This window comes from Phocoena phocoena, chromosome 15, assembly GCF_963924675.1.
Source record: "Phocoena phocoena chromosome 15, mPhoPho1.1, whole genome shotgun sequence".
In the NCBI taxonomy this organism is placed as follows: Eukaryota; Metazoa; Chordata; class Mammalia; order Artiodactyla; family Phocoenidae; genus Phocoena; species Phocoena phocoena.
Genome location: NC_089233.1, coordinates 27,265,264 through 27,281,301, shown reverse-complemented (window position 1 = coordinate 27,281,301; position 16,038 = coordinate 27,265,264). Strand labels below are relative to the sequence as shown.

The 16,038-nt window shown below is 43.2% G+C and overlaps 1 protein-coding gene across 1 annotated transcript in view; it reads left to right on the top strand.

Annotated features, from left to right (window-relative positions):
• The window catches only part of SHISA9 (shisa family member 9), a 291,458-nt gene that overhangs the window by 260,636 nt on the left and 14,784 nt on the right, over positions 1-16,038 (top strand). Inside the window, exons 3-4 of the mRNA XM_065893341.1 lie at positions 5,776-5,931; positions 13,091-13,138. Of these exons, the coding sequence (XP_065749413.1) occupies positions 5,776-5,931; positions 13,091-13,138 (204 nt within the window). The remainder of the gene's footprint in view (positions 1-5,775; positions 5,932-13,090; positions 13,139-16,038) is intronic.

The window sequence follows — 16,038 nt, the reverse complement described above, 5'->3', positions numbered from 1 at the left end:
AAATACTTGACCAGAACTCTTCAGAACTGTCAAAGTCATCAGAATAAGGAAAAGTCTGAGAAATTCACAGCCAAGAGATACCTAAAGAAACATGATGACTAAATTTAATGTGCTACCTGGATGAGATTCTAGAACAGTAAAAGGACATTAGGCAAAAACTAAGGAAACCTGAATAAAGTATGGGTTTTAGTTAATAGTTATATGTCAGTCTTGGTTTATTAATTGTAACAAATGTACCCTATTGGGGAAGCTGGGTCCAGGGTATGTATATTGGAACTCTCTGTGCTATCTTTGCAGTATTTCTGTAAATCTAAAACTGTTCTACAATAAAAAATTACTTAAAAGATATATTGTTCCTGTATCATTACTTCACAGGATTGATATGAGGATTTAAGGAGATAGTGCATGAAAAGTTCATTACCAAGTGGCTGGCACATAATATATGCTCCACAGGACAGCACTCTTTGACCATCTTGTGCCTTTCTGTGCAGTTCTTCCTTGTGATATGCCTTGAAAAACTTACTATTGTTGCCTTTCCTCCAAGATGAGCCAGACTGGTCTAGTTTGTAATAGTTGGTATCTGCCTCTTTTGCTCTGAGAAAACTAGAGCATCATCCCAGGGTTTGTAATTGAGCAATTTTACCTTAATGACCCTATCTAGATTGCATTCATTAGTCTGTTTAGTAACTAAGATATACCACATCATAACAGTACCTACATGGTGGTTACCTTGCTGTAAGTCTGCCAGATACTTCTATATAGAGTACGTGTATTTTAACTTTCTTTGAAAATGATTGTCAAATATGTGAGGCCCATTTTCTGTCTTCGGAAGGGGAACATGGGGACGTTATCAACTTCTTGTTTGCTGACTGAGGGTCTTGACGGAACATCCCAGAACAGCAAGTCCTTGTCAGTTATTTCTAAGGATCAGAAGGAGTTGCAAAATTGTAATGAGGCAGGGAAAGTTTTCTTGTGACCTTGGGTAGAAAGTACCTTTCTACAGAGGTGAGGTGGATAAGATATCTCTGGGGCTGAGGTGTATCTAGAAGTGAAACCATACTGCTGGGAGCAGGACACGGCTGGTCCTACTGGATTCCCTCTATGGTCATGGCTATGCAAAAGAAATTATATATATATACATACACACACACACATATATATAATTTATATATAAAATATATATAATAAATATATAAATTATGTATACACATAATTTCTTTTGCATAGTATATTTACTTAGTATATTTAATATATAAAATTGATAATATATAATTAAATAAGTGTGTACATATACAAATACCTACTATATTACATAATACATAAAACATTATAAAATGTATAATATATAATACATAAATTATATATATAATTTCTTTTGCATAATATATATACTTAGTGTATGTATAATATATAAAATATATATTAAATAATATACATTATATTATATATTTGTGTACATATGTATATAAATACGTACACGTGCATGGACATATATACATTCTACATACATACATACATTCAAATAGTTATTTCCTATCTTTATGCTTCTTCTCTCAGTTGACAAGGTCAGGATTTGCACATTATAACCTACTGTTCTCTCTTCACTCACCCTATTCTATTTTTCTTGGATGCCAACCTGAGCTTACCTCCCATCTACTCTTTTGTTTGTCCTCCTTAGCTGGATATTATGTGTGGAAAACTCACAGAAAAACTGGGTTGCCAGGGCTGGTCCATCCTCCTGCTCTGTAAAATGAAAATAACATTTAAGAAACCCAGTCGCCAATGTCTGTTTAATAATTCTTGATTGCTGCCCTGAGCCTGGATTTCAGTATTTCTGAATAATCAACGCCTGGAAGCTAGCAAAAAATGACTATCTAAAACTGCCAGAAATTTGCTTCCTGTTGTTCTGAATGTGAAAGTAGGAATGTGACTCTGGGGCAGCCTCATTTTCCTTTGTGATGGATCACTTTGTTGGGCCATCTCAGTCCTACCCACTTGCATTAAGTAACTACTCGCTGCCCCTGAGTTAGCTCAGGACTTGGGAGAAATCATCCAAAAGCAAATGCTTTATAATGGAGTATCCTGTTTAAGAATATAATTCTTTAATGAAGTGTTTAGCATTTCCCCTGGCAGGACTGGAAACAGAGTTTGAAAATAGTGGATGGGATCTGGGACCGAGGGAGCAAAGAGATGGGAGTAAGGGCTCCCACTGGATGATGGGCTTAGGTGGTGTCAGCTCTGTAACTAGTTAAGGGTCTATTTCCAGAAAAAAAAAAAAATACCTGCCATTAAGATATTAGTTAATTAACTTACGAAAGTCCTTGGGCATTCTTTATGCACTACTCAGTCAATTTACTGTTTGAAATTTCTACTGAAGCTCTGTAGAAAATCCAGGGCTAATGCCGGTTCCACCTTGGTGCACTCTGCAGGCCCCATGGGAAGCCTCCCTTCTGGTCAGTTCCAGCCTCCCAGAGGGATTCTGGACAACAATTGCACTAGTCAGAACTTACATTGCACGTGACAGTAAACCCAAAGCACACTAGCTTATTCAGAAAGGGACTTCCCTATCTCCTCTGCTTCTTCCCTTATTCTTTCACAATGAAGAAAGATTTTCTTCACATGGTAGGTTAAAACTCATTTGAATTCATGGCCTCCTGTCTCCTTGACTCCAAAGCTTCCCAATAGAAAAAATTCAGGGAAGGACTCTGATTGGCCCAGCCTAGATCACATGCTCACTTCTGGCCCAATCACTGTGAGGAGAAGGAGGTGTTGTGATTGGTCTGACTTGGATCACATGTTCGCTGTGCGACCAGAAGGGTGAGTTACCGGCCTAATTTCCAACTGCCAGCTCTTACTTATATCTCTGAGTAAGATTTTTTCTGGCCACCAGAGCTCACTCTGTCTATGAACATGTAGGTTACAAGTGCTGAGGAATTACTGTCTCCCAGAAGCAGCCCTCAAACAACGACTGATGGGAGCTGGCACATAAATACTCAGGGGCTCACTTGCCCATGGGCTGACAGAATTCTGAGACATGCAGTCAACGCCATTTACCAGAATGCCAGAGTGGGATTAAACTCCCGTTCTCCACAGTTGCCCCTTGCTGGGCATTGCACTCTATCTGCCTCTTTCTCTTTCCCATCTCGCCCCCTCACCCCTTGTCTGCAGTATTGCCTGACTTCACCTCCCAAATATGTTTGTACTTGAGTTCTTATCTCAGTGACTTCTGGGAAAACCCAAACTAAGAGAGTTACAGTGATTGGCAGCTCATCACATGAGTCAAATGGGGATGAAGCAGAGTGCCTGGAACTGGTACTTCTGAATACACAAAATAGTAGCTGTCCACTAAAATATGTGTGTGTTTGTGTGTGTTTGTGTATGTGTGTGTGTGTGTGTGTGTGTGTGTGTTGGGGAAAAAAACCCACAGAGCAGCAAACGATGAGAACTTACAGTAAATCACTTCCTATTACACCAACATTTGGGCACAAGCATGTCTGGCCTGACATGCCCAGGGGAAGCAGACAGACCTCCCCAGCAGGTTGCTCTGGAGAGGAAAATGTCAGAGGATGTGGGGTCCAGGCTACAGGGGGAGCTGTAATTTACATGAGACAACATTTCCACCATGACTTCATTAATCTTAGGACTCTTCTGCCCCAGCTGAATCCCAGCCAAAAAGTTATCATGGCAGAGAGACATGCCCGCCTCCTCAGATGCTGGCCAGCGGCTGGGCGACTTGGCTTATGTTTGGCGATATTCCCATTAGACAGTTGGGCTTGTGGGATGGCCCATGCATGTGCAGTGATAAAAATACTCTCCTTATCTCTGTGTCTCAGCTGTGGTAACCCTGCTTCTTTCCGTTCGAGTGTATTGGTTTCTAAAGCCAAACTTATTCTATATGTCATGGGTTGAATTGCCTAGAAGCAGTAGTGCTTGAGAGAGGGGTTCAGGTGTATGAGACTCTGAGGGAGTAAAACACACACACCTCTCTAAGGTTGTGAGGGAAACAAAATAGGAAAGATAAAGGAGCCACACAGGGATGGGGATCTTAGTTTCAGATAATGTCTAGACCAGGGGTTGTCAAACTATGGCTCGTGGACCAAATTCAGCTGCCACCTATTTTGGTAAATAAAGTTTTATTGGCACACAGCCACACTGACATAATGTCTATGTCAGCTTTCTTGCTACAAGGGCAGAGTCGAGTCATCTCTGGACTGGATGGCCTGCAAAGCCTAAGCTATTTACATTCTGGCCCTTTCCAGAAAAAGCTTGCTGATCCCTGCTCTAAACTTGTCTCAACCCATGGGAGCTCTGGAGCCCCCCTTGCTCTATAAAGTTATCCCCACCTTGAGGCAAGGGCTGGTCTTAGTACCTTAGTGTCAGCTGGGCATTGGCTGTCACCCACCCTGGGTGTTGAGGATGAGGGACATTAAGCAGATTAAGCCCAGGATGGTGGCTCCCGTCAGCCGAGAACAATTTTTTGGATGTTAGGGGCACCTGTGAGTTCTGAGCAACTGACACGGTGGCTGGGAAATGGGTGCACATGCTGGTAAAGGGGATCTTTCAAGGCACTGCTAGCAACTACTGCCATGTTGATCTGGATCTCCAGATGTGCTTCATGAAGATGGAGGGAACCCTTGCTTCCTGCCTGAAACTGAGCCATAATTCTCTCACCTGGACTCTGTGACTCCCATTTCACTCTTGCCTTCAGTCCGTCCATCCCATTGTTCTCAGGGTGAAGACAGAAACCCTTAACAGCTCAAAGAATAATTCCTGAGAGAAAACTTCTTGAACCTTTTGCCCCATAAATTCCAGTCCATCTAAGTAGCCAATATTCATTTTGTGTGTTTTTACCTATTTTTTTCAGTCTTTGCAAACCACAGCACACAAAAATATGCACAGATTTTCTTTTCTTTAAACCAAATGCTCTGTTATGCACATTACTTTGACATTTGCTTTTTTTGCCTTAACAATATAAACCATAAGAAACTCTCCAGTCTGACATGTATAGTTAACTGATTTTTAACTCTTTTTTAACAGCTGAATGATAGCCCATCATATGTATGTATATATTATGTACCTAATACAGATGTACAATAATTTAAGCATTCCTACATTGATAGGAGTTCAGGTTGTTTCTGTGTGGTTTTTATTTTTCACTTTACAAACCATGGTGCAAAGAACAGCTCTGAACAAATATCCTCACATTCTGTTGCTTGTAGGCTGAAGGCTCCATCCCTAGAAGTGGTTTTATTTGGTCAACATACACATGCATTTTAAATTTCCATACACGCTGCCAGATTCCTTTCTGCAGATACAGCAAATCATATGTCCACCATGAGTTTATGAGACTGTCCAGTTTCCAACATCTTTGCTAGATTAGCGTCCTTCAGTCCTTTTAATTTTTGCCAGTCTCTTGGCAGGGGAGTGGCCTCCCGTTGTCCTGACTTGCATTTCCTTGACTGTTATTGAAGTTGGTCATCTTTTTATACGTATATTGCTTTGATAAAAGTAGTCCCCGCAGTGATAAGACCTTATGTTAATTTGGGGGGAGATGGAAGTGTTCTAGGGGAATCCTTTGCTCTTTACCCATCCATCCTCGGCTGCTCTCCAATGCAGAGTTGGTTGTTGCCGATATACCTGCCCATCCTCGGCTGCCTCCCTCTTGTGTCCCCAAAGGGCGTGGAGTTTTGGTCTCAAGGGATGCGGCCATGGTGGGAGTGGGTAGAAGGTCCTGCCCCATTGGTGACCATCTCCGTCTGTTCTCTTCACTTCTAGACACCACCCAGATGAACAACGCAGTGCCCACCTCCCCTTTGCTCCAGCAGATGGGCCATCCACATTCCTACCCCAGTCTGGGCCAGATCTCCAACCCCTACGAACAGCAGCCGCCTGGCAAAGAGCTCAACAAGTACGCCTCCTTGAAGGCTGTCGGTAAGTGCTGTTTCGTTCCTTCTCTCTCTCTCCTGTACTTTTCTGTTCCTTCTAGATTTCCTTATCCCCTACTTTTTTTCTACTCCTTTTTCTATCTTTCTTATCTGTCACCTATCTATGTATCTATCTATCATCCATTGTCTATCATCCATCATCTATCTATCCATCTACTATCTATGTATCATCTATCTATCCATCCATCATCTATCTATCTTTCAAAATTTCCAGATGTAAACATTTCTGGTGTTGGGGGGTGGGGGGGAGCCTGGAGCTCCTATTACCTGAGTTCTTATCAAGTGCCAGACATTGCATTGGCCCTTTTATAGACACTGTCTTATTTTCTCATAGCGCTCCAAAGAGGAAGGCATAAGTATTGCCCCAATTTTCAGATTAGGAAAACTGAGACTTGGGGAGGCTAATTTAACTTGCTCCTAATCAAGCACCCTGTGGGCAACTTGAACTTGTGTTTTTATCGCTGCAGAGCCTGTGCTCCTGCTGCTCCCTTCCCACAGCCCTGGGTGGGTTGGGGTTCAGTCCATTCCCCCAATTTGTACATGAGGGAGTCTGATGGTGACCCAGGCTCCTCAACAAATGACTCATGGCCCCGTTCTATAGGATGGAAGCAGCACCCACAGTAAAGTCAAGCTTTGGGGCGGGCAGAAGACTCCCAGACCCCATGCCTTCTTTTATAATCAGCTTCTCATCCTATTTCCTCTCCCCACTGCCAAGCTCCTCATTGGAGATGGGACAGGAGACATGTGCTGATCCATTCCAGTATGAAATATCCTAATTTTGTTACAAACTCAGGACAGAAACCAAAGCACAGACATGATCACATGTCTAGGCTGCTGTCAGAACCACGGTCTACAGACATCAGATTCATAAAACAAGCATGTTGGTGCCCAACAGAGGGCCAGACACATACTTGGAGCTTAGCGTTTGAACCAGAAGTCCATCTTTAGGAATTCATATTCCTCAATCTCCCACGATTTCCAAATGGAACCGTTTGAAGAGGGTTTGAGGGGTGCTTATAATTCTGAGGGCACAGGTTGTGCTGCCTAAATTCCAAGCCTCGTAAGACTTTACATAGTAATCTCCCACGTTTCCTGTTGAATTTCTCCACCCACCTCAACCCTCATCTACACCCATGACCACAGATTTCTTCTATTCCGTATTGTGTGTTTGCAGAGTACATACATCCTAAACGTGTTCAGATAAACTCAGATGTTACTAGGAAGGGAAGGGAGCTGTTGCCTAGGAGAGAAAGAGTCAGGGCATCTGTGCCAATGTAACTGCAGAAGCCTTCATGCACTATTCAGTGGCCCACCTCCCTTTCTGAGCCTTGCACTTAGGTGATGAAGAGCATCTGCTGTTATACTTGATTCTTGTTTTGCATTAAAAAAATCCACCCAGACGTCTTTTTCTTTTTGAACTGGTCCTATTACCCAAAACAACTCATTTCTTCAACTTAGGCCCAGTGTTTCCTTCCCCCTTAATACCCAATAGCTCTTTGGGTAAATCATAAATGGATCTTCCAACAGAATTCCTTGATTCTGTCCAGCATTGACTCAGGGCTTCTTGGTATAGCAAATGTTTGCATTGCATTTGGAATTAAACTTGCAGTCTGAAAGTTTATTTGACACTCCTTGAGTAACACTTTCTTCCACAAAGCCGGGACTCCTGAGATGTTTGTTGAATGAAGGAATGAGCTTGTCTTTGACAAGAATCAAAGAATAGCTTAGTTGGAAGGGAGAACCCCTATATCTTCTAAAAACTCTGAAGGGTCTCACTTGGGGTACCCTCTTCAATCCTGGCTATGGTTGATGTGCCCCTCTTCTTCTTGGTCCTTCTTTTCTGACTATTACGGGAGTTCACAAGCTTTATCTGAGTCACTGGTCCTGTGAGGTCCAGTGAGGGGCAGACTGAGCGAATGCATGACCCGATGGGTTACCCAGGAGTCCAGAGTCTGCCTGCCCAAATGAAATGCAAATCCCATAATAAACATTATTTCAAGGGTTCTCTATTAAGGCATAACGTGACTGTGCTGTGAATGATGAAATGCATTTCATTAACAAAATCATTACCACCCAGTAGAGAAGTTGTTTAAAAAATGGTTTGCTGTGGAAAGCTCTGCAGTCTCTGATAACCAGACTCATTTTCTAAAAATTTCAATTCAGTAAATAAGGGGAGACTTGGACAGCCTTTAGTGTTAACTGCCAAGTTCAAAAATACCTCTGGAAAATCAGTGTTCTCTTGGAGACTTTAATATTCAGAACATCGAGTGGGTTGGTCACCAAAACCCCCTGACCTCAGCTTCTTTGTGTGAAAAATGAAGAACCTGAACTCTCTAGTTTCCAAGCTCCATTCTAATTTTAAAATTGGAAAATTAAACAGTTCTACTCATTCTAGTCATTAGAATACCCGTGGACCATTAAATGTGTCTCCTTCATTCACTACCAACTCTGGGGAGAAAAGGGTGGGAATTATTGGTAGTTCCTGAGATAAATTCTTCCCAAACAAGACTTCCCATCTATTTAATTTAATTTGATTTGATTTGATTTAATTTAATTTTTATTTTATTTATTTAATTTTATTTTTGTTGTTTGCTTGTTGAAATCACACTCATTCATGTTTAAAGAGAGCTCCTTTCTTTCTATAATTCAGGGATTTGGGAATGTAACATCTGGTCCTATATAGCATGTGACTACAGAACGGTCTCTGTTCCCAAGGAGTTCATTGGCCAGTTATTGTAAAATGTTAGCATACACTAGGGAGATGTAAGAGGCTAAACCTCACTGTACTCTGTACAAGAAGGAGTGATGAAGTTGAATGATTGTTTGTTCAGCGCTTTCATCCATCCTGCAGACATTTAATCTGGTGTCCCTTGATTGTAGGTCCCACTGAGGCATGAACCAAGTCCGTCCCTTTCATCGATGTCTCCCCAGCATGTAGCACCATGAAGGGGTCTTTTCTTTTTTTTTGAACTACCATTTTTATTCATTTCAAAAGTTCTTCCCTTTTTTCCTTTCTTTAACTTTTCCCACCCCCCACCTGCCATTTCAACCATGTAGAGCTATTTGGGAAAATTGGTCTCAGCAGAACACCAGAGAACACAAGCATCAAATATCGCCTTTGGACTATGTAATTAAAAAAAAAATCTTGTTTTATCAATAACTGAAATATTATTTTAAGCATTTAGTCCATGTAATACTAACAAAATAAATGCTCACTTCAGTGTTTTCAAAATCACTCCAGACCCCACCCTCGGCTCTTCTTCTCCTTGGGGTGAATAAACTTGGGGGTCTGTATTTGGTGACCCACTGACATCTGCAGAGGTCTGACATGTTCTAAAACTGCATGATTCTTGGCTTTTTCCTCCTCTTCTCTGCCATCTTCCACAAAGGGTAAAGCCCACCTTATCTCTGCTGGCACAGGACAAATCGGTTATTGCTTCTGTGGCCTGTGCTCACTCATGAAGGGATCTTAATAAGCCCTCCCAATACGTATTTGTAAAACCACTGAATAATACCACGTGACAGACACCACCCACATCATGTCAGGAGCATGAGATCATCAGCAAGATGGTGGCATATAGCACTGCCCCTGCAGTTGGTCAGGACTGAGTTTAAGATCTAGTTCATATGTTTATTGCAGAAATTACTCAACCTTCCAGGTCTCAGTTACCCCATGTGTACACTGGAGATAATAAAAATATCCAACTAATTGTCTATTGGCAAGATTTGATATACAGTGCAGGGAAAGTGCTTACCCTGGTACGTGGTCAGCCCTCAATCAATACTGCCCCATATGAAAGTCTCCAGACCAGAATTGTTTGTTGGTCATATTTTTCCTTGAATTTCCAAATACACTGGTACCTTGATTAACATGCAATTGGTAGATTTCACTTTGAAGGAAATAGAGAGTTGGGTCCATATCTTTCACTCTAGTTTGATGGGAAAGATGTGCCTGAAAGCTAACTCACTTTGGGACTCTGATAAAACAAACAAGCAAGCCAACAGCAGATGACTTTTCTGAGTTGTGCTAAGGGCCAGCAAAGAGGCGGCCCAAACCTCTTCACTCTCCCCATCAATAGCTGGACAGTGAAGGTCCATATGCCCAGAGCTATGACTCCTACAATCCATCAAAGAAAGATTCTGTTTCACTCAATTAACTCTCCTTACTAAGTCAGAAATGTGGGTTTAAACATCCTCTAAGTATTTTCTAAAGTCAAGAAGTGTGTGTTGTTCTCGACTGAGCCAAACTGTAACCTGAAAATTCAGTTAAGCACACAAATCCTCTGGCCTGAGCCACCTGTGGATAGGTGGTTACAATGCAAGGACCCGCTTTATGGTTCCTCATAGGTCAATGTTTGCAAAGACAGTTGTGAAACTATCCCTAAGGGTCACCTGATGATTCAGAGATGGGTGATTCCTGCCTCCAGAACTGGGAAAAGACCACTCTGTTATGTAGTTCCTGATGGGCTTTGCAAATGGAAAATTGCCTGCATGTTGACATTTAGCTCCTATTGGCCCCGTGTCTAGTTTTTCCTCTAGGTGTCTTGAGAGTTTAAATCCCCAGCTGCTAAAGGTTCCTGACCGCATGCCCTTCAGATGCTTTAGTGCAACTTACGCTGCCCAGTGAGAGAAAGAGACAGGAAGTAACAGCATTATTGATAAAAGGTTGTGCCTTTTTTTTTTTTTTTAATTCAAGAATTTAATAAGAAAATATTTTCTCTGTTGCTATTTGACACTCTATGGACTATTTTCCCAGTACCGTGTTACATTTTCCAATAGCACTTTTTACAACCACAGCAACAATGCACTTTACTTAGATGTGGCAGGAATTCTTTTTCGCTCTTTCTGTAGGAATCATGTGTGAAAACCCTAAGTGATGCATAAGCCCCTCAAATGTGAATTAACCTCTGCTAGTTTTTCTTTTTGTCATTGTTATGGAGGAAAGTGAGCTAGTATCATTGACCCAAACAGTATACCTCTGAAGGAGGTATGAGTCCCAAAGTCAAAAGATGGGGAAACTGAGGCTTGGTATAGTTAAGTAATTTTCCCAAAGTCACACCCAAAGAGCCAAGACCCATATTTGGGATAGCCTGATTCAGGTCATCTTCTTCCCACGAAACGATTCTGTCTCTCACAGAGCAATTTCTGGCGCCAGAGGTTATAACCAGGCCAAAATAAAAAAAAAAAGATTGAAAAGGCCCATTTTCCTCTTTGTGGGGGAGGACTTACTAAGGTATTGTTTTCTTTGTTTGAAGGTAAAAGTTTTCCCATGATGCTGAGTACAATTGAGGTATAACATGTTTAAGGTGCATTACAGTTGAGGTATAATTTCTTACGAATAGTATACTACTCAGATTGTAATTTTACAATAGTGTGACTACTGAAAATATACATACACTAGGGTCATCAACATCCCAGTAAGGATAAGAAATATTTTCCTCTCCCAGAAAGTTCTCTCATGGCCGCTTCCTCTCAATGCCGTAGGCCCATCCTCTTTACATAAATTAAGCATTTACTTTTTCACCCCCAAAATATTTATCTAATGTCCATTAGTGCCACCAAGCCCATAATGGGGCCTTAGCTATATATTTGGTAGCTTGTGTGCCATCTTATTAAGTGCCCTTATTAGCTTTGGATTTACGAAAGAAAACTTGTTACTGTCTTGCCCTGTCTTAGATAGTGGGGACAGAGGTGACCACAGCTTGTTTCCTGCCTTCAAGGCAGTCGTGGATTTGATTTGGGAGCAAACGGCTTCCTTGGGCTTAGTGACTCAGTGACTCAGTCAGGCATGTGTCCACCCCGCACAGGAAGATCTGGGGCCGCATCACTATTTCCAGATGTCAATGATCCTGGCTCAGAGGGAGAAGAAACATGAAGGCATCCCGGGCGGGTCCCACTTAATTTTAAGTTCGTCACTCTTCACCTGTTATTCCAATTTCGCCTCTGTTGTTAGTGATGAGGGTGTAGAGCTCATATCCGCAGGGGGAACGTGGCAATTTGAGCATCCTTTGGCACGCCTGGGAGGCCAACCAGAAATGTTTAAATGGGGCCGGATCTGTGCTCTGTAATCACTCAGATCAGACTGTTCCCTACATCTCTTCCCAGCTGGCAGCCTGATAAATCTCTGGAAATTGTGCAGAAATGTTGAGGACTTGGTTTTTCCAGGTAGATTCCTAAGAAAGGAAACTGGAGCTAGTAGTGCACGCTGATTGGTCAGGCCGCCAGCCAGTGGGCAGAGGCTGCTGCTGGGGCACGTGCGCAGGTTCGCCTCGGTCTGAGTAAAACCCGATCTTACAGAGAAGGTCTGTCGAGGCCCGGGGTAGGCTGTAGCCATAGTCATTCTCACCATCCTTTGCAAAAGGGTCACTATGGGGTTCTCCTAATAATAAGAGATTCCCCCAGGGCCCATCCAGTACCTCTGAAATGGAATTCAATTTAGAGAAACTGATATATAATCAAAGTCCCAGGCATTGTGGGATTCTCAGATAACAAGTTTGATTCCTTTAGCATTGAGGGGAATTTCCTTACCTCAGGAAGAGTGACCCCGTGGAGAACCTTGAATTCATTCATTCATTCATTCAACAGTATTTTTCAAACACAGACTGTGTGCTAGGCACTGTGAAAGCAGGGTCTCCACTCCACCCAGCCTGCCACCCAGCATTTAAAGTTGCAGTCAGCAGAGCCTGCCCTGACCTTGAATTTGGAGCTAATGATGCTCCCCCCACCTTTTTAGCAGGGGGATTGCAATAAAAGAGGATCAAAATTTATCTCTTGTCAACAGAGCGTTATTAGCCAAAGTGACCTCATGTAACTAAAACTTTGCTTTCTTTCTTAGAGGGTTGAAATTTAGAGCCACCTAGGAATTCTGTCTCTCCCAGAAAACATCTAGGCTTTCTTCAGGGGAACCTCTCTTGATCCTGTGTTGGGTATTATCTTAATCGTGCTTCAGGGCCTTGCAGAGAGAAGTGTTCACATAATCGTAATTGCTCATTTGGTCCCACGCCCTGTTCCCCGGTCCCCTGAGACCTGCACCCCTTGGAGGCTGCAGCTGGGGTGCCTGCAGAGCATCTGGGCGTTGAGAGCACAGCACACATGGGAAGCCCTTGAACAGATAGATCAGCATCTCTCCATTGTTGTTTTTTTAGGAAGTTCTGAGGGTGACTGGACAGTGGCGACACTTAAGTCACCGAAAGGTACCGTATGGCTTTTTCTAGCTCTTTTGTCCAGGTGTTGTTGGATTTGGCATTAATCCATGAAGGCACAGAGAATCCTGGTGTCTGTGTGCACACATGTGTCCGCGTTGGGTGGACCTGCAGGTCCGTCTGAGTTCCAGTGTGTAGGTGTTGTGTGTGTGTGTGTGTGTGTGTCTGCGCGCCTGGGGTGGCATGTCTGTGCTCCGGGCTGTTGTTGAAAAGTGTGCCACTCCTCACTTCCCAATGTTCATTGCCTGAAGGAAAATGTCACTATCAGAAACCATCCCAGGTAAGACATCCAGGAGACGTTTTTATCTCAGAAAACTGTGTAGGCAAATGGTAAAATGTAAGGTAAATTAATGCGGGGGGAAAAACACAAATTGTGAGGGAGAGATAAACAGAGTCAGGTTGTTGGCCCTGGGTCTTGGGAATGATTAGCCTTTTGGGGAACAGATGCTATTTTCAACTTTCCTGGCTACCATGGTGAGCATCAAAAGTTGGTCCCCTTGAGTCTGTGCGTTAACTAGCTGGGTGACTGGGCTAGGTGGTGGCTATAATTTATTAACCCCCTACTATGTGCCAGACAGAGGGCTGGGCCCTTTATGTCATTTTGTCCTTGAACTCTCCGATGACCCAGCCATGTATGTGTTGTCCTTCCCCTTCAGAGTCGAGGACATGGGCCTCTGAGCGAGGCTAGCTCTTGCTTGTCTAAAGTCATATAGCTGCTAAGTGATGAAGCTGAATTCGAACCCATGTCTGCCTGACTCTAATGCTTAAGTTATTTCCCACTGGGGTGTGATGGGAATGGCTATTTTCCAGAACAGACTGGAAACTCAGTTCTCTTCTTTCTTCACTCCTTATGCTTTGTCGGATGTGGTAGTTGGGAGGATGTAGCTGACCCAAGCAGGTGAAGGTCAAACCCTTTAGTGACCTTGAACTGGGAGAAGTTAGAAGATATTTCAGGGCTGTAGGTAAGATACTGGTAGGGCCATTTTGCCTTCTCAAAAGACAGTTCTGGTTTCTAAGTGGAGACTGGATTGGGGGAGGGCGGTCTGGAGTTGAAGTCACTTTCTGGAAGACTCTTGCAGTCATCCAGGTGGGCAGTGCCCCGAACTGGGGTGAGGATGAAGAGAAGAAAATAGAGCAGAGGGGTAATGAAGAGACTGCAGAAGGTAGCGAGTGAGTGCGTGGGAGTGCAGAGGAGGGAGCCGTGGGCCACCCCATGGTTCTCAGGTTTGAGCCACTTCAGTGCATATCAGCATCTCCTGGAGGAGTGTTAAAACCTAATTCCTGGGCCCCACCCCAGAGCTTCTGATTCACTAGGTGTGGCCAGAGGAGCTGAACTGCTAACAGGTTCCAAGGTGATGCTGATGCTGCTGGTCTGGGGACCATACTTTAAAAACCACTGCAGTAGAGAAATCTTGCTGGGAAACTAAGACTGTTTGATTGGGTCTCCAAGCATCTTTCTGTGGGTTGAGGGTTCTGAAGAGGGAAGTTTGACCAGAGTCCCAGAGGCTCCGAAGCAACTTGAGCTCTGGGACGGGGTGGAGGGGAATGAGGAGTGTCACCCCATATTCCAGAATTGGGAGTGAGAGCTTTAGACCCTCGTGTCTAATGAGAACCCCTTGTTACCCAGTTGTTGCCTTGAGAGAGGCAGATTTTTTTGGGTCTGCATTAGATAATAAGTATTCATATGTCAACATCCATTTTTAGAAATGTAAACAATTTGGAACATGACAGACCTGCTAATTTGAGGCATAAACTTTTTTTTCCTTCCCTTGTGAAAAACAAAGCCATTACGATTCCCATGACAACATTTAGAGGCAGTCAGCATCCCTGTCTTTATATCAGCCTGTTGTTGTCTGATGCATTTAGAAAATATTTCAGGACAGGTCAAAAGCAAGGGCTTAGAGGCTATTTTTCTACTCAAACGAGGCTAATTTCCCCTCTCCTCCTAAATGCATCTTTACTTATCCTGCTTTGTCTGGGGAAGAGAAAAAGGGTCCCAGAGAGGGGAGGCCCAAGTTCCTCTGAGGTCACTGATTTTCCCTATTGTTTTCTACTCAATCTCCAGACCCTGAATCTACATGAGGCATGATAACAAGGTCAGGGGGGTTGTACACCCTGCCACCTTCTTAAAAGAGAGGTATTAGCAGGGTGTGATGGACTTAGCCTCAGACACACCTGAGTTCTGACTGTGGTTCCATCATTGGTACTCTTGTTACTTTCTCCAAGTCATTCAACCTCTCTGAGCCCCTCTTTTCTGATCAACAAGATGGAGACAACACTATCACCTCCCTCCTAAGGTTGTTGTGAGGATGATGTGAGATAACATGTACAACACATGTCACAGTGCCTGGCATGTCAAAAGTGATAAACACATGAGGTTGTAACTGGTATAATTATTACTATTATTATCAGGTGAGCAAATTAAAGCTCTGAAAAATCTCATGGTTATAAAAACTGTCAAACTCTGTATAACCCATCATTTCCCAAACACTTTTGACATCTGATCTCTTTTCTCTATGGAAAACCAATTCACAGCTTGAGATCCAGTTACTGGAATGTTGCTAGGAACCCACTTTGGGAACACAGGGCATGGGCAGATGGATGGGTGTCCCTTGGGGAGGTTGGATAAAGAAGCAGTAGCTTCAAAGGAGAAAGGGCTAGGTCCCTGAAGGTACAAGTTCCCTGCTTCCACCTGCATTGGCTATAACTCGCTTGGGAGGGGAATCCTATCTGCCACGAAATGGCAAACGAATCTTAGCGGTTTGCACTATCCCATTTTTCACTACCTGAGGTTTTCCAGGAAAGTCTCCCCCTAGTGGTCACTGCTGTAGGTCCACGTGCCCAGCCCTGTGGACTCCTGGAATAATTGTTTAATACCCAGGATGGAAGAA